Raw genomic sequence first — 27,907 nt, 5'->3', positions numbered from 1 at the left:
CATTAATTCGTGAAATCCCAATGGTCAAATGCAGTTTTCACTATTTGCTACTTGCTGTGCAAAATAATAGAGAAAAGATTAAGAAAGAATTGTGTTGTTAAAATCTGCAAGTAGGATTAAAAATTTCAAGCCTAAATCAGTAAAAAAATAACATCTGAATTGAAATAAGGAAGTTCTTTATACTTGTACAGGACTCTCTACTGGAAAGGTGGAAGCCAAGAAAATGCATTTACAAAAAAGAAAATCCCTTCAATGATTGGTCAGAAAATTATCTAAGGTGGATTGTGAAATAGGGTTCCAGATCCTCCTCATTCTCCTGTTCTCCCAAAGGTTGCTTTCATTTCAGATTGCTCCAAAACACTTTTCAAATCAAAACTCGAGTGTGTGTATAAAATAAAATATATATACACACACAGACACAAATATATATTATCAGACACAGATAGAGGTGTATACATTTATTGATATACACACACACACACACACACACACACACACACACACACACACACACACACACACACACACACACACACACACACACACACACACAGATATATACATAGACACCTCGATACATACTCACAGGTGCACAAGACACTCTCTCTCTTTCTTTCTCTCTCTCTACACATATATATGTGTGGAAATCTCTTTCAGGTATGACTCCAACAAATCCCAAGTAATATAGTTCCAAAGGACCAATTAATTGGTTCCTTTAAGTGACTCAACTACAAAAGCAACTTCATATGAACATTCCAACCAGTGGGGTTACTATTTGAAATCTAATCCCCAAATGTTTGTTTCATTCTCTCAGCATAATAAAAAAGCACAAATTCCTAAAACCCAATCGGCTGGTACATGGTACATTCCAATGTATTTCTCACTATTTGAGATAGTTTACTTATTTTTGAAAAAAAAAAGGTTTACATTTTTTGACATTCCCATTGAACTCCTTATAATCAATCTGCAATAAACCATTCCATATGTTCTGTAGTTAAAGTTACACATTATAGCAAGGACATTTTTAGGATATTTCCCTCAATAGGAAGCCGTCTGCATCCAGTAATTTCTAATAGTTTATTAGCTTTGGTAATAAATTGTTTCTGTAAAATCGATCAAAATTAACCATGCTGCAGCAGGTTATTATTTACATTATTTTCAATTAATAAAATATAAGACTGAAGTTCATTCATTAAAATAAAACTCACCGAAATTAAAAATAAAATCTGTTATTAAGTCTTGCTTTGGCTGGAAACAAAGCCATATTTTTGGTCAATCTGTGTTAACCATTTTACCATGCAAGGAAGTTATCAATAGTGGTTCAATTGGATGAAAAACCAAATTATTTTAATTTTAGAATATCTCGAATAAAATTGTCTAAAATGGCACTTTTGATCAACTTCATTATTTCTGCATGTTGACTCTCAGGGTTAGTTCAAATAGTTTTTGTCTCATTTCTGAATCAATGATTTATAGGTTGATAAATTCCTGAAAATGACAGTGTCAAATCAAATTATCATAAATTTCCAGCTCGGACATCCAGTGGAGATACAACCTCGGCAACGACAGGGTGATCACTGTTCATCTCATTAATCGTATGACCTTTTGACCTCTTTCTCAGATATATGATCAGGAGGGAACCCTACAACACTTTATTGATGGCAGTGACCCCAACAAGTCAAATTGGATGAGGTATATCCGATGTGCAAGACATTGTGGAGAGCAGAACATGACAGTTGTCCAGTATAGGTAGGTAATGCTTACAATTTTAACCTATCAGTATAATATTTAGCTGACCATTTGGTTTGATTGCCAAACTAAAGATATCAAGCAATCACATATAATATCCAAAGCTTCATCCGTGGTCTTGGCTTTCAGAGGTCAGAAATTAGAATGTTTGCTTAATTCCATTAATAAAGCCATTAATAATGAAATTTCTCAAGATAGTCAACTGTCAGGACCAAATTTGGGTTAACAGATTAGCATGCCACGTGAAAGTGAAATATTGGATATAAAAGCTAAGTGCAATTCCAACACTAGATTAAAAAAATGATTATGCTATTTTAATTTTACATAAGAGAAATTCAAGTCTCTTGTCTCCTGATTCTTTAGTGGTAATGCTATTTATATTGTCCTGCTATCAGGGGCGTGGCAAGATGGCGTAGAGGGCAGACGTGCGATCCCACCCTTCCTCAGCCAGTTTTTTAAGCTCCCATCTTTAAAGTTTATATAAGTGATTAAAAGTTGTATCTTTATTTTTGGGAACATTAGTGGGTCATAATGGCGACTAATGTTAAAAAAAAATGAAAGCTCAACTACAGAAGAAATTACCTTTTAAAAGTGCTGAAGAATCGGCCTACCTGTTCAACTGAAGCCATGGACTTGTCGTTTGGAACCTCCAAGGCACAGAGAACTCCTGCCAGGTTAAGTATTACACCGGCTCTGATCTTGCCTCCACAAGATGACGCTGGCATGATGACGAGCTCGGCTGGAGTCGATCCGTGCATTTGCGATGTTGGGCGCGCAGGCGACCCGGCTGAGAGAAGAGCCCTTGAATCCGGGCTGCCGTCGGGTGGGCCGGGGACGTGCAGAATGGCGTCAGAAGCAGCCTCTGTGCAGTCCCTGGCCTTACCGGGCATGTGCGGTGCTTCAAGGGTCCGTGAACTACTGGATTGTGTGTGGGCTGTGGGGGCGGGGGGGGGGGGGGCCAGAGCAGCGGCATCCTGATGTGGTCAGGATGCCGCCATCAGGTGTGCAGACCTGTAGCCGCACCGGCAAGGGACCGACAATGCTGGAAGAAGAGGAAGACTTACCTTTACTGAGCAGTTCATGGGAACAATTGGAGGTGGAGTCTAGAGAAGGTAGCCCTCAAAATTTGGAATTGGAATGGAGTCTGTTTGCACATACTTGGAAGGAATTGCCTATCAAATGGATAATATGTTTAAACAAATGACTCAAGGATTTCTGACAACTAAAATATTTAATATGTCTGAATATATATCTACAGTTAAGAGGGATGTCAGTAAATGTATTAAATCAGTGGATACAGTGCAAGAAAATTTTTAAAAGATTGCAACAGATTTTTCTGAATGTAAAATTCAAGTTGAACATAAGGAAAAAATAGAGAAAGTGGAAGATTCGTTTGTGGATTGGGGAATCCAGAAGAAAGACTTACTGAAAAAAATTGATTCATTGGAAAATCAAAGTCGGAGAAATAATGTGAAAATTGTGGGTTTCCCAGAAGACATTGAAGGGTCTGATCCAATAAAATTTTTCAAGTATTGGATTCCTGAGGTGTTGGGCAAAGTGTTTTTTTCCCCGAAAGGTTTAGTATTGGAGAGGGCACATAGAGCATTATGAAAGAAACCGTTAGCGGGACAACCGCCATGAGCGGTCTTAGTTCGGTGCCTGAACTATCAAGACAGAGAAATGATGTTACGGTTGGTGGGACAGAAGGGATGACAAAGTCAATCTCGAATGATGATTCAAAATAACAGAGTATTTTTTTTACGCAAATCTGAGTCAGGAGATTATTAGGCAACGACGGGAATTTAATTTGGCTAAAGAAGTAGTGTGGCGGAAGGGTTATAAATTTGCTTTTCGATACTCTGCTGTGTTAAAAGTCTTTTATGACAACTTTCAATCTAAGTTTTTTGAGAATGACCATGATGCATTAGTTTTTGCTAATTTATTACCGGATTTGCGAGGACATGGAAGAGTTTCGCCCCGTCGCCTAAAAGGAAGGCAAATAGAAATGGAAATGGGCAGAATGGGAAGTATGGGAAAAATGAAAAGAAAGAAGTTTTAACACAAAGTCTTATTGACATTGAAGATCCGGAACAATAATTGGGAATGGAATCATTGGGTTGAATATATTTACAGTACTGGATTGTATTGATGTGAATGATGTATTTTTGGCTGGGGTGGGTGGATAGCTTTGAAATCTTTGATAGTCATCCGCCACTAGTGGGGTTTACCACACCCAGTTTTTTAGGGCGTTACTACCTTTGGGTAGTTTTTATGGGGATAATTAAATTAAAAAATATATATTTAGGGGATAAGATAAGTGGTTTTAAGTTACTATAAGGGGAGTGATATTTTGTTGTAAGTGATTATATTGTTAGTTTATAAGGATGTCTAATTTGAAATTTGCAACTTTTAATGTTCAGGGGTTAAATAAGCCGATTAAGCGAAAGCGAGTTTTGGCTTATATCAAGAAAATGAAAATTGAAATTGCCTTTTTACAAGAAACACATTTGACTGAAACAGAACATCTGAAATTGAAGAGAGATTGGGTTGGACATGTGTTTTTTTCTTCATTTAAGGCATGAGGTGTAGCAATTTTAATTCATAAGAATTTGCCTTTAGAATTGCAAACTATGGAAGGGAATGCTGGAAGGGTTTTAAGGGTGAATTGTAAATTTTTAACTGAATCTTGGACTTTGCTTAATGCTTATGCACCTAACGTGGACGATGAGTGTTTTATTTCAGATGCTTTTTTGTTGTTAAATCAAGCTAATGAAAATATTTTATTTGGCGGAGATTTTAATTGTGTCTTGGATCCTTTGCTGGATAGATCCCCAAAAAGTATAAAGAAATCAAAGATGGCAATACAAACTGGGGCCTTGATGAAGGATCTAAATCTGGTAGATATTTGGAGAAGGGTTAATCCTAGAGAGAAGGATTTATCTGTTTACTCGTCTCGACATGATTCATTTTCTAGAATAGATTTTTTTTTAGTATCGGCACATTTACAAGGAAGCATATTACATGTGGAATATAAAAGCGGAGAATTAACACAATGTTGTTGAAAAAAACAGAATTTGTTACCTTTGTTAAAGAACAGATTACTTTGTTTTTGACTGAGAATGCTAATTCAGTAGAAAATCGTTTGTGTTATGGGTTGCATTAAAATCTTATTTAAGAGGACAGATTATTAGTTATACCACTAAAGTTAAGAAGCAGTATATGACAGAAAGTTTAGAATTAGAAAAGCAAATTGATGAATTAGAGAAGGAATTTCAGAAGGAAGTGACAGAAGATTAAAAAAAATGTGGCTTTGGCTAAAATGAAATTGTGTTATAATACATTGCAGACTTATCAATTTGAACATTTAATTAATTGATCTAAGCAGCGTTATTACGAGTTGGGTGAGAGGGCACATAAGGCACTTGCATGGCAGTTAAAGATGGAACAGATTTCATGGACTATTAATGCTGTAAAAATGAATTCAATAGTTACCTATAAACCTCAGGAAATTAATGACCAGTTTTATTAATTTTTTAAAAAATATATACTTCTGAGGGGAAATAGGATAGTGGTTCTATTGATTCCAATTTATCTAAGTTAATGTTACCAGCATTAGAAGAGGAGGATGTTATGGACCTGGAAGCTCCATTCACAGAATTTGAGATTAAGGCGGCGATGTTGGAGATGCCCAATGGGAAGTCACCAGGTGATGATGGGTTTTCGGTGGAATTTTATAAAACTTTTAATGAAGATTTATCTTCAGTGTTTGAGGAGGTATTACAACAAGTGACTGAACAGCATAAGTTAAAGCTCTAGTGCTTTAATTACTGTAATCCCGAAAAAAGATAGAGACCCGTTGAAAATGTCTTAATTTAAACCTATTTCTTTATTGAATGTCGATTATAAAATTATAGCTAAAGTGTTAGCAAACCAATTTGGCAAGTATTTACCTAAGTTGATACATTTTGATCAAACAGGTTTTATTAAAAATAGAAATGCTTCAGATAATATTTTTTGATTGATTAGTTTGGTCAATGCATATCGACAGCAGCCTAACCATCCAATGGTGGTTGCGCTTGACGTGGAAAAAACCTTTGATAGGGTCGAATGGGATTTTTTATTTAAAGTATTGGAGAAGTTTAAATTTGGCCCTTTTTTATTGGTTGGGTTGAAGCTTTATATACAAACCCGATTGCTATGGTGATGACAAATGGTCAAGTCTCATCATCGTTTAAATTGATGCATTCAATTCGACAAGGTTGTCGATTATCACCAGCCCTGTTTGCATTGGCTATTGAACCATTAGCTCAAACAATAAGACAGAATGAACAGATAAGAGGGATGGAGAGTTATGGATGAAGTGTATAAGATTAATTTATTTGCAGATGATGTTTTGATTTATTTAACAAACCCAAAACAATCATTGCCACGTTTGTAGGAATGTTTATTACAATATGGAACATTATCTAGATATAAAGTTAATTGGGACAAGAGTGAAATTTTGTCAGTTGGATGAGACTATTCAGAGTTTAAAAACGTTATAAAACTGAAATGGTCTGATAAAATTAAATATTTAGGAATAATTGTAAATGCTGAGTATCAATCTTCATATAAATTATGTTCCTTTATTAAAAAAGATTAAAGCAGATTTAATTAAGTGGAAAGATCTTCTGTTAACTTTAATTGGTCAAGTTAATTGTATTAAGATGAGTATTTTTCCTCGTATTCAATATTTATTTCAATCAATACCATGTTCTCTTTCAAAGGAATTTTTTCAGGATTTAAATAAAGTCACGAGAGAATTTTTATGGAAAGGTAAATTACTGCGGGTAGCACTATATAAACTTACTTGGAAGTATGCATTAGGTGGGCTTCAATTACCTCATTTTCAAAATTATTATTAAGTAGCTCAGTTGAAATTTATTAGTAGACTGATGGATTTGGACCAACCCCTGAGTCAGGCAAAAGTTGAGATGGCTTGTATTTCTGAAGTTGAGGTGTATCAATTTATATTTCGATGGAATGTAAATTTGTTGAGGGAATATAATATGCCGATATTAAAACATCTATTAAAGGTATGGACTAAAAAAATAAGATTTTAGGATCAAAAGGTAAATTGTCAATTTTAACTCCACTATCTAACAATCAGCTTATTTCTTCTTCAATGTTTAATAGTCATTTAAAGAGTTGGGATTCTAAGGGTATAAAAACGTTACAGGATTGTTTTGTAGAAAGACAGTTTCTTTCTTTTAATCAATTGAAAGAGCGTTTTGATATTGGTGAAAATACTTTATTCATTTATTATCAACTTCGAGCTTTGGTGTAAAACATGTATGGTAGAGAGATGATTTTACCTGTATTGATGGAATTCGAGTCTTTGATTTCTTCTATACCAAAAAGGGGTTATATTTCTATTATGTACCAAGTATAACAAGACAATATGGATAAACCAGAATGATTTAGAATGCTACTATTCTTATCTAAGCTTAAATGGGAAAATGATTTAGCTTTTGTTTTTCCTGAAGAATATTGGGCAGATACGTGTCATGATAGTGTTACTAAATTGACGAATGTGCAGTATGGAATGGTTCATTATAACTTTCTACATCAGTTGTATTTAACACAGAGAAATTGAAAAAATATGGTTTTAGTAATTCCGACTCTTGTTTTAGATGTGATGTATGTATTGGTACTTTCTTACATGCTGTTTGGTCTTGTGTGCATGTTTAACCATTCTGGGAAGAAATTAGGTTAATTTTGGAAAAAATTATATAACTTTAAGTTACCATTAGATCCATCTATTTTTTAATGGGTTATATCAGGGGTGTCAAACTCAAATTCACGAAGGGCCAAAATTAAAAACTTGGACTAAGTCGAGGGCCGAACTAAATATTTATTGAAAATTTTCAACATCTGCATGTTTTCTCTTCTTTCAACATATGTAATGTTAAACTTTAGTATATAACTTTAGGAGGATAATGTTACAGGTCAGGAGTAGGTAGCTCAAGTTCACTCTTTGCTTGACCTGAGGGAAACCTATTTGGTCCCTGTGGAGATGTAGTCAGCATTCACAGGCTGTGTCCATTTTGGCCTGCATCAGGACTCAGCATTTCCTGCTCACTCCTCAGGCTCTAGGCCTCTATTCACCCTCGACCCACCATCCCTCTACCTGACCAGTCCTTTACCCAACCTCTACTCACCCCTCACTCCACTCACTCTGCCTCTACCCACCCCATCCTATACACGCCCCTCTACTGCCTCTCCCCTCAACCTGTTCCTCCCTCTACCCGTCTCTCACCCTCTAATCACCCCTCCCCTACTCGCCCTGCCCCTCCCCTTTTACCTCTTCCCTATCCACCCCTCCTTCTACTCATCCCTCCTTCTAACTGCCCCTCACACCACCATAACTTCCCCTGCCCATTACTCCTCACCTACACCCTCTGCCCACCCCTGCTTACCCACCCACTCAGGCCCAGCGCGCTGCCGATCAGCCTTTGTGGAACAGCGGGGGTCGTGCGCAGCCTGCCATGTCCGTTGCGCCGACAGGAAATCACAGGCGCTCGCCAATGCGCCGCAACGCTCGACAGGTGGGAGAAGTGACTAGTTGTGCGGGGAGCCTTCCAGCTGATGACATCGACAGACTTCTCGTGTTACAATTTTGTTTTCCCCGTTCTCAAAGTTTGCATGGTCAACCTGCAACACTCTTGCTCCCTCCGCGTCCTGTGGATCTGATGCCCGGGTGTTGTTAGGATTCCCAGCAGAAGGTTTGTGGAACTTTACCATTCTGGATTCCTTTTTGAGAATATTCTGGCCATCTTTTAAGGGGGGTGGTTTTAGGGGGCAGGGGATAGTTAGGGGGTGGGGAAGGATGTGCAGTGAAGGGGGAGGATGGTGGGGGTGACATTACCAAAAAACAGCATCGGCTCTTGCTGCAGGGCGGGCCACCTCTAACACATTTTTGAAATGATCTTGCGGGCCAAATATAATTATATTGTGGGCCAAATTTGGCCCGCGGGCCAGAGTTTGACATGTGTGCTTTAAAGGGATTAGGTTTGGACAAATTTCAAATTGCATTTGTATATTTAGCATTGTCTGTAGCTTGAAAATGTGTAGCAAGTACATGGAAAGATGACATAGTGATTAATATAATGCGATGGCTTAATGAATTGAAAGCTTGTATTGTTATGGAAAAAAAATTACATATAATCTGCATGATAATTATTCTTTTTTTGTTAATAAGTGGTTACCATATTTGGAATATATGCATTTAGATGTATTTTGATTTATTATATATTCTTAGTTTCTGTTTATATATTTTTGGCTCTTCTTAAGAGAGTTGGCTGATGGGGTGGAAGGGTGGATGGGGATTTAATTTTTTAAATTATTTTTTTAAATTTTTAAATATATATATATATATATATATATATATATACACACACATATACATATATATGTATATATATATTTATACTTATATAAAATTCTCTTTATGGAATGTATTCTGTATTACTACTAATGATCTTTCAAATAAATAAAGTTTTAAAAAATATTGCCCTTCTATCAACATATTGGTAATTACAGTTGATCAGCAATATCAATGCCATCTCTAAGACCACTTGTCACCAGCTGGATGTTTTGTGGTGAGTGACTGATGTGTTAATTTCTGAAAACCTCTCAATCTTCTCCAATGTCAGTTTTTGGTGATATTCTTATCACTAGGTTACCCGGGAAGTATTGCAAACAAATTATTGCTTTACCTGGAAGGGATATTTGGAGCCTTGGATAGTATTTCTTGGGCATAAATGACAGGTGTTTCATAAAGGAAACTCATTTCCTTCACTCTTACCGACAGGAAGGAAGTTCCAGCACAAAATTATTCTCTGCATAATAAAAATAAACATTCAAAGCCCCCTGCAACTTTTGGCCAATAGATAACTCTGATCCTTAAGCTATCTGCTGATGGGGAACAATTTTCCTTTATTTACCTCAACTAAACCTGCCATGTATCTTGCAAACTTAATGAAGAGCAATGTAGAAGCAGGAGGGGAAAGGGTAAGTTGAACTTAACATGTACTTGTGGACTGAGCACAACTAAAATTGACCAGTCAGAACTCACTGTTGGCGATCGTGCCTTAAATTCATATTTGTTGGTTATCAGTTTAAGTTCTAAGCTTTATTTGGATATATTTGGTTAATTTCCCCAGTATAAATGTAGTAATTCAAATAATTGCTTAAGTTCTTTAATTATTGCAGTATTGTTTATTCAGTGCTATTATTTCATGGGCCTTGCTACAAGAGAATTTTTTAAATTTTCTTTAGAACAAACAATTTTGTGTATTCCAAACTCAACTTTATTCATTCCCACTACACAGAAAATGAGTACAAGATGAATTTCCCAAATATATGCATATTACTGCACTTATTAAACATGCCACAAGCAAACTTTTTTGAGAAACTCAGCTGGTCACGCAGCACCCAGGGCCGAAATGTTTCTTCCCCTTACTTCCCATGGATGCTGCTGAGTTCTCCAGCAGATGTGTGTACTGAATTTGACCCCAGCATCTGCAGACCAGGACGAGAGAACCAAAATAGGAGTACATCATCAATATCTTCAAATGGATAGAAAGAGAGAGAAAGAGCAATAAGCGAAAGAGAAGGTCTGAGATTCATTTAAATATTAATACCCACACTTTGTAAATATGGACTCCATATTTTACACAATGTATGATGCCTATTTCATAAATTATAAGATTTTTTTTTCCAAGTGGTGTATGTTACGAGCCCAGAGGACCCCAAAACCCAGCAGCAATAGATATGCACCATGATAAAGGGTTACTTAAACAAAAGTTGCTTTTAATTATCTTTGAACATGAAAATAGAATCAAACTTAAACTTATTTCTATTGACTCACTTAACCTACTTAACTCCCTTCTAATTCTTAAGTGCACGTGCGTGCAATGTAAGTTCAGCAAATTTCTTTAGTTTACAGCCCAATCTCACTGGTTGCAGGCAATTCTTGTACTGTGCACAGAATTAACATTAATAAAATTCACCGAGCTTTGTTGCTTAACAGGTAAAAGGTTACCACTCAGAAGGGTTCTTGTTGGTTTTTAGAGAGAGAGTTTTTCTTGTTTCAGGTCACCACAGAGTTCCTTTCTGTTTCTCCTATTCCAAGGGAAATACTAGACAGCCAGTCCTCTCCTTTGACCAGGCCGTCTTCCAAAGTTGTCAGCTTGTCCCTTTAGATCCCATGTCTGTGTCTCTCCCCCCCCCCCCCCTCTCTCTCTGTGTCTCACTCCCTCCAAGTCTGAGAGCAAAGCCTGCTTTTTTTTTCTGCTCTCTGCCTGCAAAGATCACATGACCCTTCAGACAGTAAATGTTCTTATCCAAAACTGCCTGTTGTTACATTTGTTGCCTTTTGCAAGTGACAGTCCATCATGAGTATGAGCACTCTTGCAAAAGCTCCTGCAAAATTTCTGTGTTTAAAAGTGTTTGTGTCTGACCTGCTCAAACAAACCTTTCCCAATTTAAGTCTTGAGTTAAAATTCAGTTATAACTAACCTGTCTTAAAAATCACTAAAGAGATAATAATACACAATATATCATGGTATATGATAACCCAATTTTGAGAGTATTTTTATACACGATCAATTTTAACATCTTGACAAAGAATCGGCAATCACATTATTTACACCTCTGATATGGTTAATTTGCAGATCATATTCTTGTGATATCAAACTCCAGTTTACCAGTTTTCTGCTTTTATTTTTCATTTTATTCAAAAACACGAGAGGTTTGTGGTCAGTAAATATCACAATTGGTTCATGAGAGGAACCAAGATATACATCAAAATTCTGCAGAGCAAATATAATAGACAACAGCTCTTTTTCAATAGTGTTCCTTTTATGAACATTAATTTTTTTTAAAAAGTAGACAACTGGATGGTGAATTTCATTATGTTTTTTCAATAAAACTGCACCTGCTGCTCCCTCAGTGGCGCCCACTGCTAAAGAAAATGGTTTGTCAAAATCAGGAGATTTTAGCACAGGGCAATGGCATAGCATATCCTTTAAATTTTCCAAAGATGTCTGACAAACTTTAGTCCACACAAATTTCTCCCCTTTTTTTCCAAAATATTGGTTAAAGGCAGAGCAACCTCAGCAAAATTTCTGTAAAATTTCCTTTAATATCCTGCAATTCTTAAAAACCTTCTCACAGCTTTCTTGCCATTGGAAATAGGAAACTCAGAAATTGCATTCACCTTAACTTGAATAGGTGCAACTTTGCCATGGCCAACTACATATCCCAAGTATGTTACCTTGGCATATGCAAATTGACTCATGGCTAAATTAACAGTTAAGTTTGCTTTTGGATAATCTTGCAAACAATTTGTCCAATTGTCTTAGTTGTTCTTCCCATGTGTCACTTTTTGTGACCAAGTATTCAATATAAGCATCTGTATGTGTTAACCCTTGAATTACCAAATTAATCATCCTTTGGAATGTTGCAGGGGCATTTTTCATGCCAAAAGGTAACACATTATACTCATATAAACAGGATGGAGTAACAAAAGCTGAAATAGTCTTTCATTTCACAGTTAAAGGTACACACCAGTAACCGTTCAACAAATCCAACTTAGTAAGAAATTTAGCTTTTCCAATTTTATCAATACAGTCATCTATTATTGGAATAGGATAAGCATCTGTTTTAGTTACTGAATTAACCTTCCCATAATCTGTACAGAACCTAACAGTTCCATCTGGTTTTGGTACCAGAATACAAGGAGAACTCCAATCTGAGTTCAAAGGTCTAATAATGTCATTCCTCAACATATATTCCACCTCCTGATCCATGATTTTAATCTTCTGAATGTTTATTCTGTATGGGTGCTGTTTTTTATGGGACTTGCTTCCCCTACATCTACATCATGGTGTTACGGAGTCCAGATGACCCCATAAACCAGTAGCAATAGATATACACTACAGCACAGGGTTATTTAAATAAAAGTAGTTTTAAATTATATTTGAACAAGAAAACAGAATTAAACTTTAAATTATTACTTAACCTCCCTAACCCACTTAATCCCCCTCCCCCTAATAATAAGCGGAGGTGTGTGTACTGTATAATTAAGATTAGAAAAGTTCTTTGGATCACAGTCCAATCTCACTGGTTGCAGGTAATTCTTGTACTGTGCACAGAAGTTAGCATTAACAAAGTTCACCAGGCTTTGGTGTTTAACAGGCAAATGGTTACCACTCAGGAGGGTTCTTGCTGGTTTTCAGAGAGAGATTCCTTTTCCAGAACATCCGCAACTGATTCCTTCTCAATCAGTCTTGCTGACGAAACTCGCCCCCTTCAGGGTTCTCCAAATGATCCTCTTTCTTTCAGGTCACCTTTCAGACCACCAGCTTTCTCCTTTGACCAGGCAGCCTTCCAAATTTTGCTAGCTTTGTCCTTCTGGAACTGATTTCTGTGTCTCTCCCTCTGTTTCACAGCCTCCCTCTCTGAGAGCAAAGCTGTTCTCCCCTCTGCCTGCAAAGATCACATGCTCTCCCACGCAAGCTGCTGTATGTTGCTACTTTGTTGCTCCTCTGCAAAAAGCACTCTGCAAAAGTCCTGCAAAAACTCTGCATTTTGAAATATGTATGTGCAAACTGCTCCAGCAGTTTCTCCCAAATCACCTCTAAATACTCTGTCACACCTGAAACAAGAAAAACTCTCTCTCTGAAGATCAACAAGAACCCTTCTGAGTGGTAACCACTTACCTGTTAAACACCAAAGCCTGGTGAACTTTATTAATGTTAACTTCTGTGCACAGTACAAGAATTGCCTGAAACCAGTGAGATTGAACTGTGAACCAAAGAAATTTGCTGAACTGACACAACACATTATTCATACATGCGCTTAGAGTCAGAAGGGGTTAAGTAGGATAAGTGAGTCCAATTGAGATAATTTTGTTTGATCCTATTTTCATGTTCAAAGATAATTAAAAGCAACTTTTGTTTAAATAACCATTTATCTTGGTGAATATATATTGCTGCTGGGTTTTGTGGTCCTCTGATCTTGTAGCATTTTATGGGGCTCATCTGTTTCATTTGAAAATTGGAGTTCTTGTGATTTATTAGTTATTGAGAAGGAATCAGTTGCGGATGTCCTGGAAAACAAATCTCTCTCTGAAAACCAGCAAGAACCCTCCTGTGTGGTAACCATTTGCCTGTTAAACACCAAAGCCTGGTGAACTTTGTTAATGCTAACTTCTGTGCACAGTACAAGAATTGCCTGCAACCAGTGAGATTGGACTGTGATCCAAAGAAATTTTCTAATCTTAATTACACAGTACACAAACCTCCACTTATTATAAGAGGGGGGATTAAGTGGGTTAGGTAGGTTAAGTAATAATTTAAAATTTAATTCTGTTTTCTTGTTCAATTATAATTAAAAACAACTTTTGTTTAAGTAACCATGTGTTGAGCTGCTGGTTTTTGGGGTCCTCTGGACTTCGTAACACAGGTCACCACAGAGTTCCTTTCTGTTTCTCCAATTCCAAGGGAAACACTGGACAGCCAGTCCTCTCCTTTGACCAGGCCATCTTCCACAGCTTGCCAGCTTGCCCCTCTGGAACCGATGTCTGTGTCTCTTTTCTCTCTCTCTCTCTCTCTCTTACTCCCTGCTCTCTGAGAGCAAAGCCCACTTTTTTTCTGCTCTCTGCGTGCAAAGATCACATGACCCTCCAGACAGCAAGTTCTGTTTTCCAGGCAAAACTGCCCTGCATGTTGTTACATTTGTTCCCCTTTTGCAAACAACTGTCCATCATGAGTCTGTGAGCACTCTTGCAAAAGCTCCTGCAGAAATTCTGTGTTTTAAAGTGTTTGTGTGTGACCTGCTCCAACAAACTTTTCCCAGTTTATCTCACAAACACCTCTATATACTCTGTCATATAAACAACTCCTAACCTCTGCATGTCAACAATCTAATCCCATATCAATATCTGACTTCCAAGTTATTGCCATACATTTTCTAGCTATCGCTAGAGCAATTTGAAGAAACTTCACTTTCTATTTCAATTTAGGTTAAACCCTTCTAATATCTCCCAATAAAAGCAATAATGGATCTTGTGGGAATTTTACCTCTGTTATTCGTTCTAATAAATTACCTATTGTCAGAAATAAAACTTCTCACACATGAGTCTCTTTAAAACTGATGACACGACAAGCTTTATTTACAAGTCTGCAGAGTTGGACTCAACTGGTTTCTCACCAGTTAAGCCCCGATACATACAGTGCATTGATTTTTATACCTTTATTATTTGCCCTTCCCCTTCTTATTAATACTGTTTTAATTGGTTAGTATTACAAAAACATTCTAAGTATAACTGCATTATTAATTATCACGTTCGTTACGTACGCTGTGAACTCTACATTCACTGAATTCTGTTTCTCACACTTCTTATCAATCCTTTGTCTCCTGCATGTCTCTCACTATGACCATGAAAAGATAGGTTTAAAAAAACATATTCAGCAGCTCCTTCTGTCCTTGACTGCTAGTAAACTCTCTGTCCGTTCTGGCTTCCCTGTTTATGATTAATCATCACATTTTAACTTAAGTCTTTTTAACCTAAATTCTCTATATCACAATCCACCCCTTTCTCTCTTTAAAATGTGTTGAATATATGTATAGATATGAATGGGGATTGTAAGCTAGGGAAGAGAAATGTTTTATGATACATTAATCTCACGCTGAAAGAAAAGTCTTACAGGGTCTCCCATCCCCCCTGGTTGCATAGCTTGAACCAAGTCTGAGGTTTAGGAAACCAAGTGAAAACACCAGGCGAAATGCGAATCCATACAGCCTTGCAGGGACTTTCTCCTACTGGGTATTTGCCGGCTCGTGAGAGACAATAAAAACCAGAGGGGACGTTAGAGAGAGACCAGGTTTCTCTTGATCTCGTTCGGTTAGTTGTCCAAATGCGGGAAATCATAGTCAATGAATTGAGAGGTTCTCCCCACCAAGGCCATTGTTCTGACATCCGTGGACCCCCGCAGACCCAACAATTAGTTACATTAAAAGTTCCTGCAATTTTAGTTGCCAGATCTACAAAAAGGTTATCTCCCCCAATTGCATTACCGAAACTTACATGGTTATTTGGATGGACTCGAACTAAGTCCGGCTGTCTTAAAGGGACAGGCAATTTCAAGTGTGGAGTGTAACTTCTCATTGGAACAGTACGTTGGTGTATGCAAAACCAGAGTCCATCAGGGCATGGTGGGCTTGAGTCACCTTTCCAACCGTTAAATGGATGTTGGGTGGTATTTTCTGCCCAACATTTCTCAGGAACTGAGGTATGGGAAATGAAATTACCTTCCTTTCTTCCCCAAATGTGGTCCTGAAACAGGACCACTGTATCTCTGCATTTCTTACATTTCACACCTGATAAAGACATAGGCAAACTAAGAAAAATCAAAGAACATAACAATAACATTGTGAATTAAGTCTTTTTGCGAAATCGTAAGGTAAGAGGTTTTTCTCCAGGAATACAAGTCCAATCTGAGTTCTTATCAGGGTCCTGTGGCGCCTCTACAGGTCCCTTAAATCTGGATGCGTGTGTCCACCCCTTCTCTCTTGTTCGTGCTGCAGCTTCTGTAGTTAAGAGAACTTGGTATGGACCTTCCCACTGGGGCTGGAGTTTTTCAGTCTTCCAGGTCTTGATAAGAATCCAGTCTCCTGGTTCCACTTTGTGTAAAGAAAAGTCTAGAGGCGGTGTTTGTGCCAATAGTCCTCTCTTTCGTAAATCTGTAAGAGAGCGTGACAGTGCCTGTAAATAGTTCCTAACAAATATATCCCCTTCCCCCAAGGTGGGACACCCCTCAACTGTACTCCAGAAGGGAAGCCCAAACATCATTTCATAAGGGGACAGCCCTACATCTTTTCGTGGGGCAGTACAAATTCTCAATAAGGCTAGGGGCAGACACTTTATCCAAGGCATTTTAGTTTCCACCATTAACTTTGTCAATTGGATTTTTAGTGTTCCATTCATACGTTCAACCTTCCCTGAGCTTTGTGGATGCCAAGGGGTATGTAATTTCCAAGAGACCTGTAATGCATTACAAATCAATTGCTGGATTTTTGAAGAAAAATGTGGACCCCTGTCTGAGTCTATAGAATCCATTATACCATATCTGGGGATTATCTGCTCTAGGAGGAGGCGAGCTACTGTAGAGGCTGTAGTATTTATTGTTGGGAAGGCTTCTACCCATCGGGTAAAGTGATCTATTATCACCAACAGATATTTCCATCTTTGAACTTGAGGTAACTCTGTGAAATCGATCTGGATACGATGAAAAGGGCGTATGGCTAATGGTTGACCTCCCATGGTCCCTGTCCTCATTATCTTCTTATTAATTTTTGTGCATAGGTAACAATTTTGCACCTCTTGTTGGGCCAAGGTGTAGATTCCCTTACACACATAATCTCGAAGCACTGTGTCACATAAGGCTTGGGTGCCCCAGTGGCTCTGTTGATGCAGGTGTTTTAAAATATTGCGAGTTATTTCTTTATTTAGAACAATTCTTCCATCTGGTGTTTTCCATGTTCCATCAGGTAACTGGCTTGCGCCCAGCTGATCCATGTTCTTTTCTTCCTTAGCAGTGAAAATGGGAGCTGTCTTTATGCCTTGCCTTATTGGGATTAAAGTCAGCAAACGGACTTCTTGTTGCATGGCTGCTCTTTTGGCTTCTTCATCAGCCAGTCTGTTTCCAATTGCTGTTGGGTTATCTCCCCTTTGATGGCTTGGTATGTAGACCACTGCTATTTCTTGGGGTAATGTTAAGGCTTCTAGAGTCAGAGTAATCATCTGTTCGTGTGCCAATTCCTTTCCTCTTGATGTAATTAGACCACGCTCCTTCCAGATCTTACCAAAGGTATGCACTACCCCGTATGCGTATTTGGAATCTGTGTAAATTGTTCCAATTTTCTTTGCCAGTATTCTGAGGGCTCTCTGCAAGGCATATAGTTCACAGGATTGTGCTGACCAGCTTCCGGGTAGTCTCGTGTATTCTACTACTTTCCAAGTATTTCCTTCTATTATAGCATACCCATTTCTTCTCATTCCGTCAACACATCTGGCGGAGCCGTCAATGTAGAATTCATATCCTTCTCCCAGAGGAGTATCGCAAAGGTCTTCTCGGGTCTTGGTCTGAAGATCTGTCAACTCGACACAGTCGTGCTCCACCTCTCTCTCTGTTTCACTGCCGTATAAAAACTGAGCTGGGTTGCAGCTATTAATCTTTGTAAACTGTAGATCTTCTCCGACCATTAAAATGGTTTCATAGTTTAATATGCGAGAATCAGTCAGCCATCGATGGGCAGTTTGTGTTAATAAAACACTCACAGAATGGGAGGTGTACACAGTCATCTTTCCTCCAAAAGTAAGTTTACGTGCTTCCTCTACCAACAGAGCAGCAGCCGCTACTCCCTGGATACACGTCGGCCATCCGCGAGACACTGGGTCCATCATTTTGGAAAGGAAAGCTACTGGGTGTCGCTGACCGCCTTTTTCCTGTGTTAAAACTCCCACAGCTGTTCCTTGGTTATGAGTGACAAATAGCTGGAAGGGCTGTTTTAAAGAGGGCAGAGTGAGCACTGGGGCTCGTGTTAGGCGATGTTTCAAGTCCTCGAACCATCCCTCCTCCTCCTGGGTCCATTTCAATGGATAGTCATTTTCATTTGTCAGTTTATCATACATAAACTTCACCAAAGCTGAATAGTCCTCTATCCATAACCTACAGTATCCTAAGAGTCCCAGGAATTGTCTTATTTCCTTCTTATTACGGGGTAAAGGCATTCTAGTGATTCCCGCAATTCGTTCAGGGGTAATTCGTTTCTGTCCTTTACTTATCTGGTGTCCCAGATATATCACAGTTTTCTCAACAAACTGTAACTTGTTTCTGGACACTCGTAGACCCTTTTTCCCCAGATAATTCAAGAGTCTAATGGTCTCTCTCCTCATTTCTTGTTCCTTGGGTCCTGATAATAGTAAATCATCCACATACTGCATTAGTTGGGAATCATCAGATTGTGGATAGTCCATCAGGATTTGTTCTAGCATTTGTCCAAACAGGTTTGGAGATTCAGTGAACCCTTGGGGCAATACAGTCCACCGAAACTGTCTCCGTCTACCTGTCCATGGATTTTCCCATTCAAACGCAAACATATCTCTACTTTCCTCTTCTAATGGACACGTCCAGAAGGCATCCTTCAAGTCGATAACACTAAACCACTCATGGTCTGGGGGAATCCGACTCATAATAGTATAGGGATTAGGCACCACTGGGTGGCGGGTCTGAACAATAGCATTCAAACTTCTTAGATCCTGAACTAGGCGATAGGATCCATCTGACTTTTTTACTGGGAGTATAGGGGTGTTATAAGGTGACATGCATTCTTCTAATAGTCCGTCTCATATTAAAGTCTCAATTACCGGCTGTAGCCCTTTTCTCCCTTCCAAAGAAATAGGATACTGACGTTTCCTTACCGGCTGATGACCTGGTATTAATGTGACATGTAAAGGTGGGATGTCCAGACCTCCTCGATTTCCCTCCTTATACCAGACTCTCTCGTCAATCTGCCGTTCATCCTCTTCCTTTAAAGCGCAGAGGTGGACTCGCACTTCTCCGTCCACAGGGAGAGCACCCAAACCTAGGAGAGCCTGTAAGTCCCTTCCTAGGAGGTTAAATCCAGCCGAAGGTAATAACAAGAGGTCTTGTACCCCTTCTCTTTCTTCCAGTTTCACTGTTACTTGGGGAATTATTGATACCATTCTGGGAGCCCCTTCTATCCCAGAAATTGTCAAATTACTTTTTATAGGCTCAGTTCCGATTGGCACAGTTATTACACTACTTCGTTCCGCTCCTGTGTCCACCATAAACACCACCTCTTCTCCCTTGGGACCAATTTTTAGTTTTACCAGGGGTTCCCTCTTATATTTGGTCCCTAACATTTGGAACCCCTGACACCCCTAATCTTCTTCCATAAGTTCGAGGGCACGCAATTCCCTCTTGTATCGGGGGCATTCCCTCTTAAAGTGTCCTTCCTCATTGCAGTAATAGCACTTAACGAACCTCCGGGGTCTTCCCTCTCTTGGATATTTTGGATTGTTTAGAGGAAGGTTTTGTTTTCTTTCCCCTCTGGATTCAGCATTCATCTGTCGGATAGTCTGTACCATAACCTTTGTCGCCTTCTTTTGATCTTCTTCTTCTCTCTGCACATATACTTTTTGTGCCTTTTTTAACAGTTCACTTAGGGGTTTTTCACTCCAGTCCTCCTCCTTTTCTAGTTTCTTTCTAATGTCTTGCCATGATTTGGAAACAAATTCAATTCGAATAAGCTGTTCACCCATTGGTGTACTAGGGTCCACACCAGCATACTGTTGGACATTCTTTCTCACCCTCTCCAAAAAATCAGTAGGGGACTCGTCTTTCCCCTGGTGGTTCCCAAATGCCTTGGTAAAATTGTGACCCTTTGGCACAGCCTCCCGTATCCCTTTAATTGTCCACTCTCTATATTGTCTCATACTTGCCAATCCCTCGGGTGTTCGTTTGTCCCACCTGGGTTCATTTAAGGGATATTTTTGTTCATGGGGTCTAGGGTCCCCAGGTTGTTCATATTCCCACATGAGGAGGGCAGCCCGTCGAATCATCTGCCTCTCCTGGGGTGAAAATAATGTTCCCATTATTGCCTGCATCTCTTCCCACGTATATGTGTTTGGTCCCAAGAATTGGTCAAGCTGTTCAGCCAGTCCTATAGGATCTTCCAATAACTTTTTCATTTCTTTCTTAAATCCCCGCACCTCTGTACTAGTTAGGGGAACATTCACATATCCCGTTCCCCCTCCCGGTCCTCCCATAGGAACTTCTCTCAGGGGATTTAGGTTTATTGAAAACTTTGATGGTCCTGGACCAGTCTGGGATCTTATCCAGGGTCGGTTTACCGGTGGAAGTTTAGGGTCCGACTCCCTTAATTCATCCTTTTTATCCCGGCCCCCTTCGGGGCAATCAGATTCATCACCTTTCCCCTCCGGTAATAAGCTTTCCTCGGGCGCAGTAGGCACCGGGGGAATATAAGGAGGGGGAAGGTTGTCCAGAGGTTCCCATTTCTTTTCTCCTGCCACTCTCAATTTAAAACATTCTGTTAAGGATCCTGGCCAGGGAACCCAACAAAATGCATATGCTGACTCTTCTTGATTCACCTTTGGTCTCGAATTTACATATATGTTTAATGCTTGTCTAACCCAATCCTCATCAGATCCAAATTTCGGCCACCAGACCGAGGAACCTTTAATAGGTTGTTTTGACCAAAGGAGACAATATTGGACCATCTTTTTCTTGTTTTTGTCCCGATATCTTTTACTATCCCAATTTTCAAACATTCTCCCCAAAGGGCTGTCAAGGGGTACTCCCAGGAATTGTCCTGAATTTTCAGACGAGCCCTTAGATTTTGATCCTCCCATTTTCCCACCTAGATCTGTTTATCGTTGCTGAGGACCCTCTCGCTCTGGACCCTACTCCCTTCCTCTCAGACGCCTCGTCGGAGGTGCTGTCCCTCCTTCGGTTACCGCTGAGGTTTTCCTGGGGTTGACCCCTCTCTTCTCGGCACTTCGTCGGAGGTGCTGTCCCTCCTTCGGTTACCGCCGAGGTTTCCCTGGGGTCTATCCTAGAGTCCCGCGACAGGGTTCTCACACAACGACAAAAGATCTATACTTAATCTATTCCGTTAGGTTTTTATCCAAACAGGTGTATCCCGTTACACCTGTTACCCAATCCCCACACCACAATCGTAAGTCGTCACTTACCGGTGTCTTCCCGGGGATTGAACCGTCACCCTTCTCCTCTCCGTCTTGTCGTGTCACCCTGTCCGGATACCACTCGCTCAAGCCGCCCGAAGCGACGAGCAAGGGACTAGGAGCCGCTGAACTCAGCGGGGTGCACCGCCTCCGATGTCCCTCTTCTCGCCTCCCCTCACGGCCGGAGTGTAGATCCCGGACGAGCCCCCATTTGTCAGAAATAAAACTTCTCACACATGAGTCTCTTTAAAACTGATGACACGACAAGCTTTATTTACAAGTCTGCAGAGTTGGACTCAACTGGTTTCTCACCAGTTAAGCCCCGATACATACAGTGCATTGATTTTTATACCTTTATTATTTGCCCTTCCCCTTCTTATTAATACTGTTTTAATTGGTTAGTATTACAAAAACATTCTAAGTATAACTGCATTATTAATTATCACGTTCGTTACGTACGCTGTGAACTCTACATTCACTGAATTCTGTTTCTCACACTTCTTATCAATCCTTTGTCTCCTGCATGTCTCTCACTATGACCATGAAAAGATAGGTTTAAAAAAACATATTCAGCAGCTCCTTCTGTCCTTGACTGCTAGTAAACTCTCTGTCCGTTCTGGCTTCCCTGTTTATGATTAATCATCACATTTTAACTTAAGTCTTTTTAACCTAAATTCTCTATATCACACCTATTGTGAACCAAAACGGTTTAACTGTGAAACACTGTCAAGATGATTGGAAAATTGTATCAAATTCTTATCCACCATGTACGTGATTCTTGAGTGTGGATCCAAAATCATAAACAAAAGGAATCAGAATCACTGAAATTTAGAATTGAGAGGCTCATTGTGTATGCACCAACTATTTCCTATCTCTCAGTCCACAGCCATGTCAGCAATAGGATATTCTGGTGCTCATTGAAGTAAATGAGTAATAATAACTTCTGGATTGGTTCCCTTCCAATGAGTGAGTTTTTGACTTTTTAGGACTATAATGAAGTGTGTTTAATTGTTTTCATCCATGTTTAATTGTGCTTGATGCCTGTCACTCCCATAGGTGTCATGGAGTGTAGCAAAGAAACGCATTGATATTTTTGCACAGATGATAGGAATCCATTACTGAGATTTATCAAGGAGGTTATATCAAGCAGTTTGCCTTCCTAACACTCTAAATGTGAAAGTTAATATTTCAGCATCTTGTATGTTGGTAATAATAATGTCAGCACTTTTTTTCTAATATCAGGAATTGCTGTTTCTCTTTTCATTGTAACTGATATAAGATTTTGTTCTGGTGTGCTCTTTTTTTTAATGAGAGATACAGACTGTGCTGATTAAGCAACTATGACCTATGAGCCTTTCATCCAGCTGCTAATTAATATTTACTCTGTCATGCTTGCTGTCCCAAACATTCACTGTCACCCCTACTGCTGACTCCATCTGTACTGTGAAGCCAGAGGCATTGGAATGGCTTCAATTTCTTTCAAACTTCTGTTCAACGTTGGTGCCACAATTCGTAAATGAATCACAGCTTGCTCAGTCCTAATTCTAAACATCATCTACATGCACACTACCTATTATGAGTTGATAGGTCATGATTGGTGCCAGGAACTGCTGGATATTTTTAATGCTGTTACCCAATTGCAATGTTCCAAAAAAACAATCTGATTAAGACTAAGTAAGAGAGACTAATGATTGAATTAAGAACATTACTGGTCAGTATGTCATAATATTGCGTTAAATGATATACTTGTCCGCTGAGCATAGAAAAACTAAGATTGGAATGTAAGCAAGTACCCAGTCATATGCTATTAATTATACAGAACATGCAAAATTTAAGAGCAGTCAAAGCAATGTCTGACAGGTGATACAAGTATTATTTTAGAAGACTTCTATTTTCCAGGAAATCAGTTGTCACTATGAGTCTGCACATAATGGGATCGTGGCAACAGGACTTAAACATTTCACATATTGTTCCTCATGCTTTATTTTACTATGCAATAAATTACAGAAATGCAAAACAGAAAATGCTAGAAAAACCTAGCAGATCAAGCAGCAATCGTGGAAAGAGAAGCACTCAGTGATTTGAGACTGCGGCTGGAGTTTTTTTCCAGTGTCTTCTATTTTTATTGTAGATTTCTGGCATCTGCAGGTTTTTATTATTAATTTCAAGGGCAGAAGGTAACTGACTTGCTGTAATTAAAATGCTTAGGAGATTAAAATGATGCCTAAGGATTAGGCATGAGACATTTTGGTGTGTTAAATTGTCCTAAATGATACATCATTAATGCCAAATCTGTATGTGCAAAGATAAAACAAAATAGGATCTTTTATACTTTAAGAGATCATTTTGTTTTTTATAGTTTATTTGCATTAAAAGTTGCTTGGGCATTTTACAGAAGCATCTGTTCTGTCACTCGTTTATTCACCAGTAGGGTAACATAAGTTTGTAAAGTAGACTGATGGGTAGGGAAACCATGAAAAACTGGATAAAGGGGAATGGGGAGGAGAGGGGAAGATGTGCCTGGTGGTGGGATCATGTTGTAGGTGAGGGTGAAGGGGGGAAGAAGATGAGGACAAAGCGTTCCGTCTCTGAGAGGGGAAGGTCAGAGGGGATGGTGAAGAGAAACAGCGCGTGGCTCCGAGGACACTTCTCTTGTGAAGAGGCTTGTATGCTGCTCAGGGAGGATGGATGAACAGAGCCCTCTTGATTAATGGCAGCATCAGGTTCAAGGACTTCTCCATCTCTAAAGAGGGCTGCCCGTGCAAATCTAAAAATTACAGTGCCTGTTTTTGCATGTAAAAACTTATGTCCCAGGTACCACTTTAATTCAAGCATTGTTGACTACTTTTAGAATGATGTACTCCTTATTACAAAGTTAATAATTGGCAAAGATTGTAAATATGTGGGCTGGAGCCTTTTGATTCATATTCCCTTCTTAATTAATTAAAACAAGTTGTTGTTGATAATGGTGCAAAATATGATCAGTGTTGGGGTGAATCATGACAGGAAGTACCTGGTCCAACTTCCTGATTGGTGTAACTGTACAGGAAATGGGCTCCAATGTTCCAGTTACAGACATTTTACATGTGATTCATGCATAAAAACCAGGTGAAAATGGATACCATTTTAGGAAAGCTTGCCACGGTCGCTTACTTACCTTCGTGATCAGCGGCGGCTGGCACTGCTCCTACTGCGACTGTTACTTTTGGATGCCTGTTACTACAGCCAACAATAGAGTAGATAAAATATAAACATAATTGTGACATTAGGTATATTTCACACCTAAAGTTGTTTCACAATAAATCCTGTTATTTGTTTCGTCACGGCTGTGTATTTACCTTCGTTGGGAGCAGTGTGAGAGCGTTAGGATCACCTGTGTGGCAGTGAGCTAATGAGAAGGTCAGAGGAGTTTAGCTGGGTGGTGTTTGGGGTGTTGAAGAATGCAATGTTGTGTCTAGTGAATAATAAAGAAAGCCAGCTTCAGGGTGGGCTGAAAGAAACGAGTGAGTGTATTCTTTATTTGTTGGTAAGGTAGGGTGAATCAGCGCCATTACAAGTGGTGAGCTCAGAGTACATTCTAATTTAAAATGGATAATGATGAGGATAAGCTCCTTACAGGAGCGATTTTAACCGCCCTTTTTAAGCGATTTTAACCCCCCCCCCCTTTTTATTACTAATGCACCTGCATGGTTCATGATCCTCGAAGCGTGTTTCTTTGCCCTCAGAGTTAGGAGTCAGAAGACAAAGTACAGTTTACTTGTGGAACACCTTCCAGAGTGGATTGCCTGTGAAGTGGAGGATGTGTTAGTGGATCCGGATGGTCATCTCCCATACGACACACTCAAGGCAGCTATTCTGTGGCGTACCCAATTATTAGGTGGTGACAGCCTAGGTGATAGCCAACCGTCACAGCTGTTGAGGAGGTGGCACAGGCTAGTTATGTCCACGACCTCTGCATTGAAGATAGAAGGATTGGCTTCTTCCCCTAGTCAACAGGAGCAAGTAGAACTGGAACAACTGCTTCCTGCACCTTGTGAAATTTCAGCATTATATTAATGGAAGATTACTGAGTTGAAAATGTAAATGGCAGCACTGACTACACAGGTCCAGGCTTTGCACTCGCAACGGAATTCCTGGTTGGAATCGTGGTGGTCGAGGACGTGGTAGAGGCGACAGACGCCGTATTTGTTGGAAGTATCGTAGATTTGGTGCTGCTTCCTGGTCCTGTCTGCCACTTTGCGACTTCTACAATTGAAGGCAGCATTAACAGCTGGTGATGATGTATTTATGTGGAGCCAACATTTACCCATGGTTCTCCTTGGTGTGTGTGTGTACCAGTGTTAAGACAGATCTTGGATGTTCAGCACAGAGCTAATTTATGGCACTAGGTTAACCTTGCCTGATGAGTTTGTGAATCCAAGTCCAAACACAATGCTCAATGATCTGGCTAGTGATGTCGATCGTCTTTGGGGAGAGCTGCAGTTTATCTGCCGAATGATTTATAACACTCTACTCCTGTGTTCCTTCGGCATGATACTGTTTGCAAACAACTTCAGCCCTTTTCAGATCTTACGATGCCACCCAAAGACATTTGTGATCAACAGGAATGGAAAAGCTGACACGGTTTCCATCGACAGGTTGAAGTTGGCGTACATCGATGGTCCATGTTCTGCATTGGAGCCAGAGACAAAGTGCCAGCCACACCCTGCTAGTCGGACCGTGCATCACCTGTCTTGCACTATTGGACAAGGTCTGGCTGAATTGACAGCCCTTTGGACCGTTATGTAGCGGGGCAGTTCCAATTGGTCGCTTCCTTGCATGGCTCAGAAGCAGGGGGTGCGGTGTTGAGGGTCTGTCACGGTCGCATACTTATCTTTGTCGGGAGGAGGAGAGTGAGAGCATCAGGATCACCTGTGTGGCCGTGAGCCAATGAGAAAGCCAGAGGGGTTTTGCTGGGTGGTGTTTGGGGAGTTGAAGGATGTAATGTCCAGTGAATAATAAAAACAAAGTTGACTTTATAATGTGCTGAAATAAACGAGGGAGTGCATTCTTTATTTGTTTGTAAGCTGTGGTAAATCAGTGCCGTTACAGGTTCAAGTTTATTGAAGTGCCAGATCAGCGAATCAGAAAATTAGTATTGGTTCAATGTTATTGGTCAGATACAGCATGTGGTGAGGAACTTTCCTGAGTGTATGCTATTAAACAATAACAGATCAAAGGCTATATTATAATCTGCTCATCATAGCCCGAATACTTTAACAATCCTCTTTCGGACCAACGTACACTACGATCTTGAAGCAGAGAGGAAAACACAAAAGCCTGCAGACACCGTGGTTGAAGTAAAAACACAATGCAGGAGTAACTAAGCAGGTCAAACACATGGTAAAGATAAAGACACATAATCAACATTTTGGGCTTGATTCTTTCATCCATTATGAGCAAAATGTAGACAGGCGTCTGAAGAAAATGGTGGAGGGTGGGGGAGGGGCAAGGGGAGGAGCATGGACCCACAGGCAGGAGGTAATAGGTGGATAAGGGAGGGAGGGCACACCAGTAAATGGAGGGAGGAGGGATGGCTCTGTGAGAAGAGAGAGAAGGGGTGGAGAACTGGAGAAAAGAAGGCGGGGATGGGGAAGAGAGGGAGGACAGGGAGTCAGCTAGCAGAAGCAGTAGAAATTGGTGTTAATGCCATCCAGTGGGAGAGGGGCCAGACAGAATTTTAGGTTTTGTTCCTTCAATTTATGAGTGGCCTTAGTTTGACATGGACAGAAATGTCGGCATGGGAGTGGGATGCAGAATTAAAATAGTTGGCCACTGGGGCATCTCTATCATTGATGTGGACAGAGCAAAGATGCTCAGTGAAGCGATCTCCCCGTCTGCGTCCAATATCTCCGATATAGAGAAGGCCACAGCGGGAGCACCAGATGCAGTAGATGACTCCCGCGGACACACAAGTAAAATGTTGCTTCTCTTGGAAGGACTGATGGGTGTTCCAAATGGGGATGAGGGAGAAGAATGGACACAACTGTGGCTGCAGGGGAAGGTGCCAAGTGGGCGACTAAGGGAAAGGGATGAGAAGGTTCATTTTGGTGCCATTTTGGCATGAATGAAGATGCTTCTAATTTCTCTCGAGGGGGGTTATTTTCAAAGGGAAAATACGCGACGAAATGGCGACAAGGATTTTAAAAAATTAAAATTCCACCCTCCAGATGACGGGATCTACAGGATTTCAGGTAAAAACAGATGTCAGAAGTGAAAATTTGGTGAAAAAAAGAATGAGGACAGGAATGGCATTGAGCTGCAGCGCGATGAAAGCGTGTG

The 27,907-nt window shown here is 39.8% G+C and overlaps 1 protein-coding gene across 1 annotated transcript in view; it reads left to right on the top strand.

Annotated features, from left to right (window-relative positions):
* Positions 1–27,907, top strand: part of prdm6 (PR domain containing 6) — a 282,501-nt gene that overhangs the window by 161,752 nt on the left and 92,842 nt on the right. Inside the window, exon 4 of the mRNA XM_069893423.1 lies at positions 1,622–1,749. Coding sequence (XP_069749524.1) covers positions 1,622–1,749 — 128 coding nt within the window. The remainder of the gene's footprint in view (positions 1–1,621; positions 1,750–27,907) is intronic.

This window comes from Narcine bancroftii, chromosome 1 (genome assembly GCF_036971445.1).
Source record: "Narcine bancroftii isolate sNarBan1 chromosome 1, sNarBan1.hap1, whole genome shotgun sequence".
Classification (NCBI taxonomy): domain Eukaryota; kingdom Metazoa; phylum Chordata; class Chondrichthyes; order Torpediniformes; family Narcinidae; genus Narcine; species Narcine bancroftii.
This window is presented reverse-complemented; position numbering and strand designations above follow the sequence as displayed.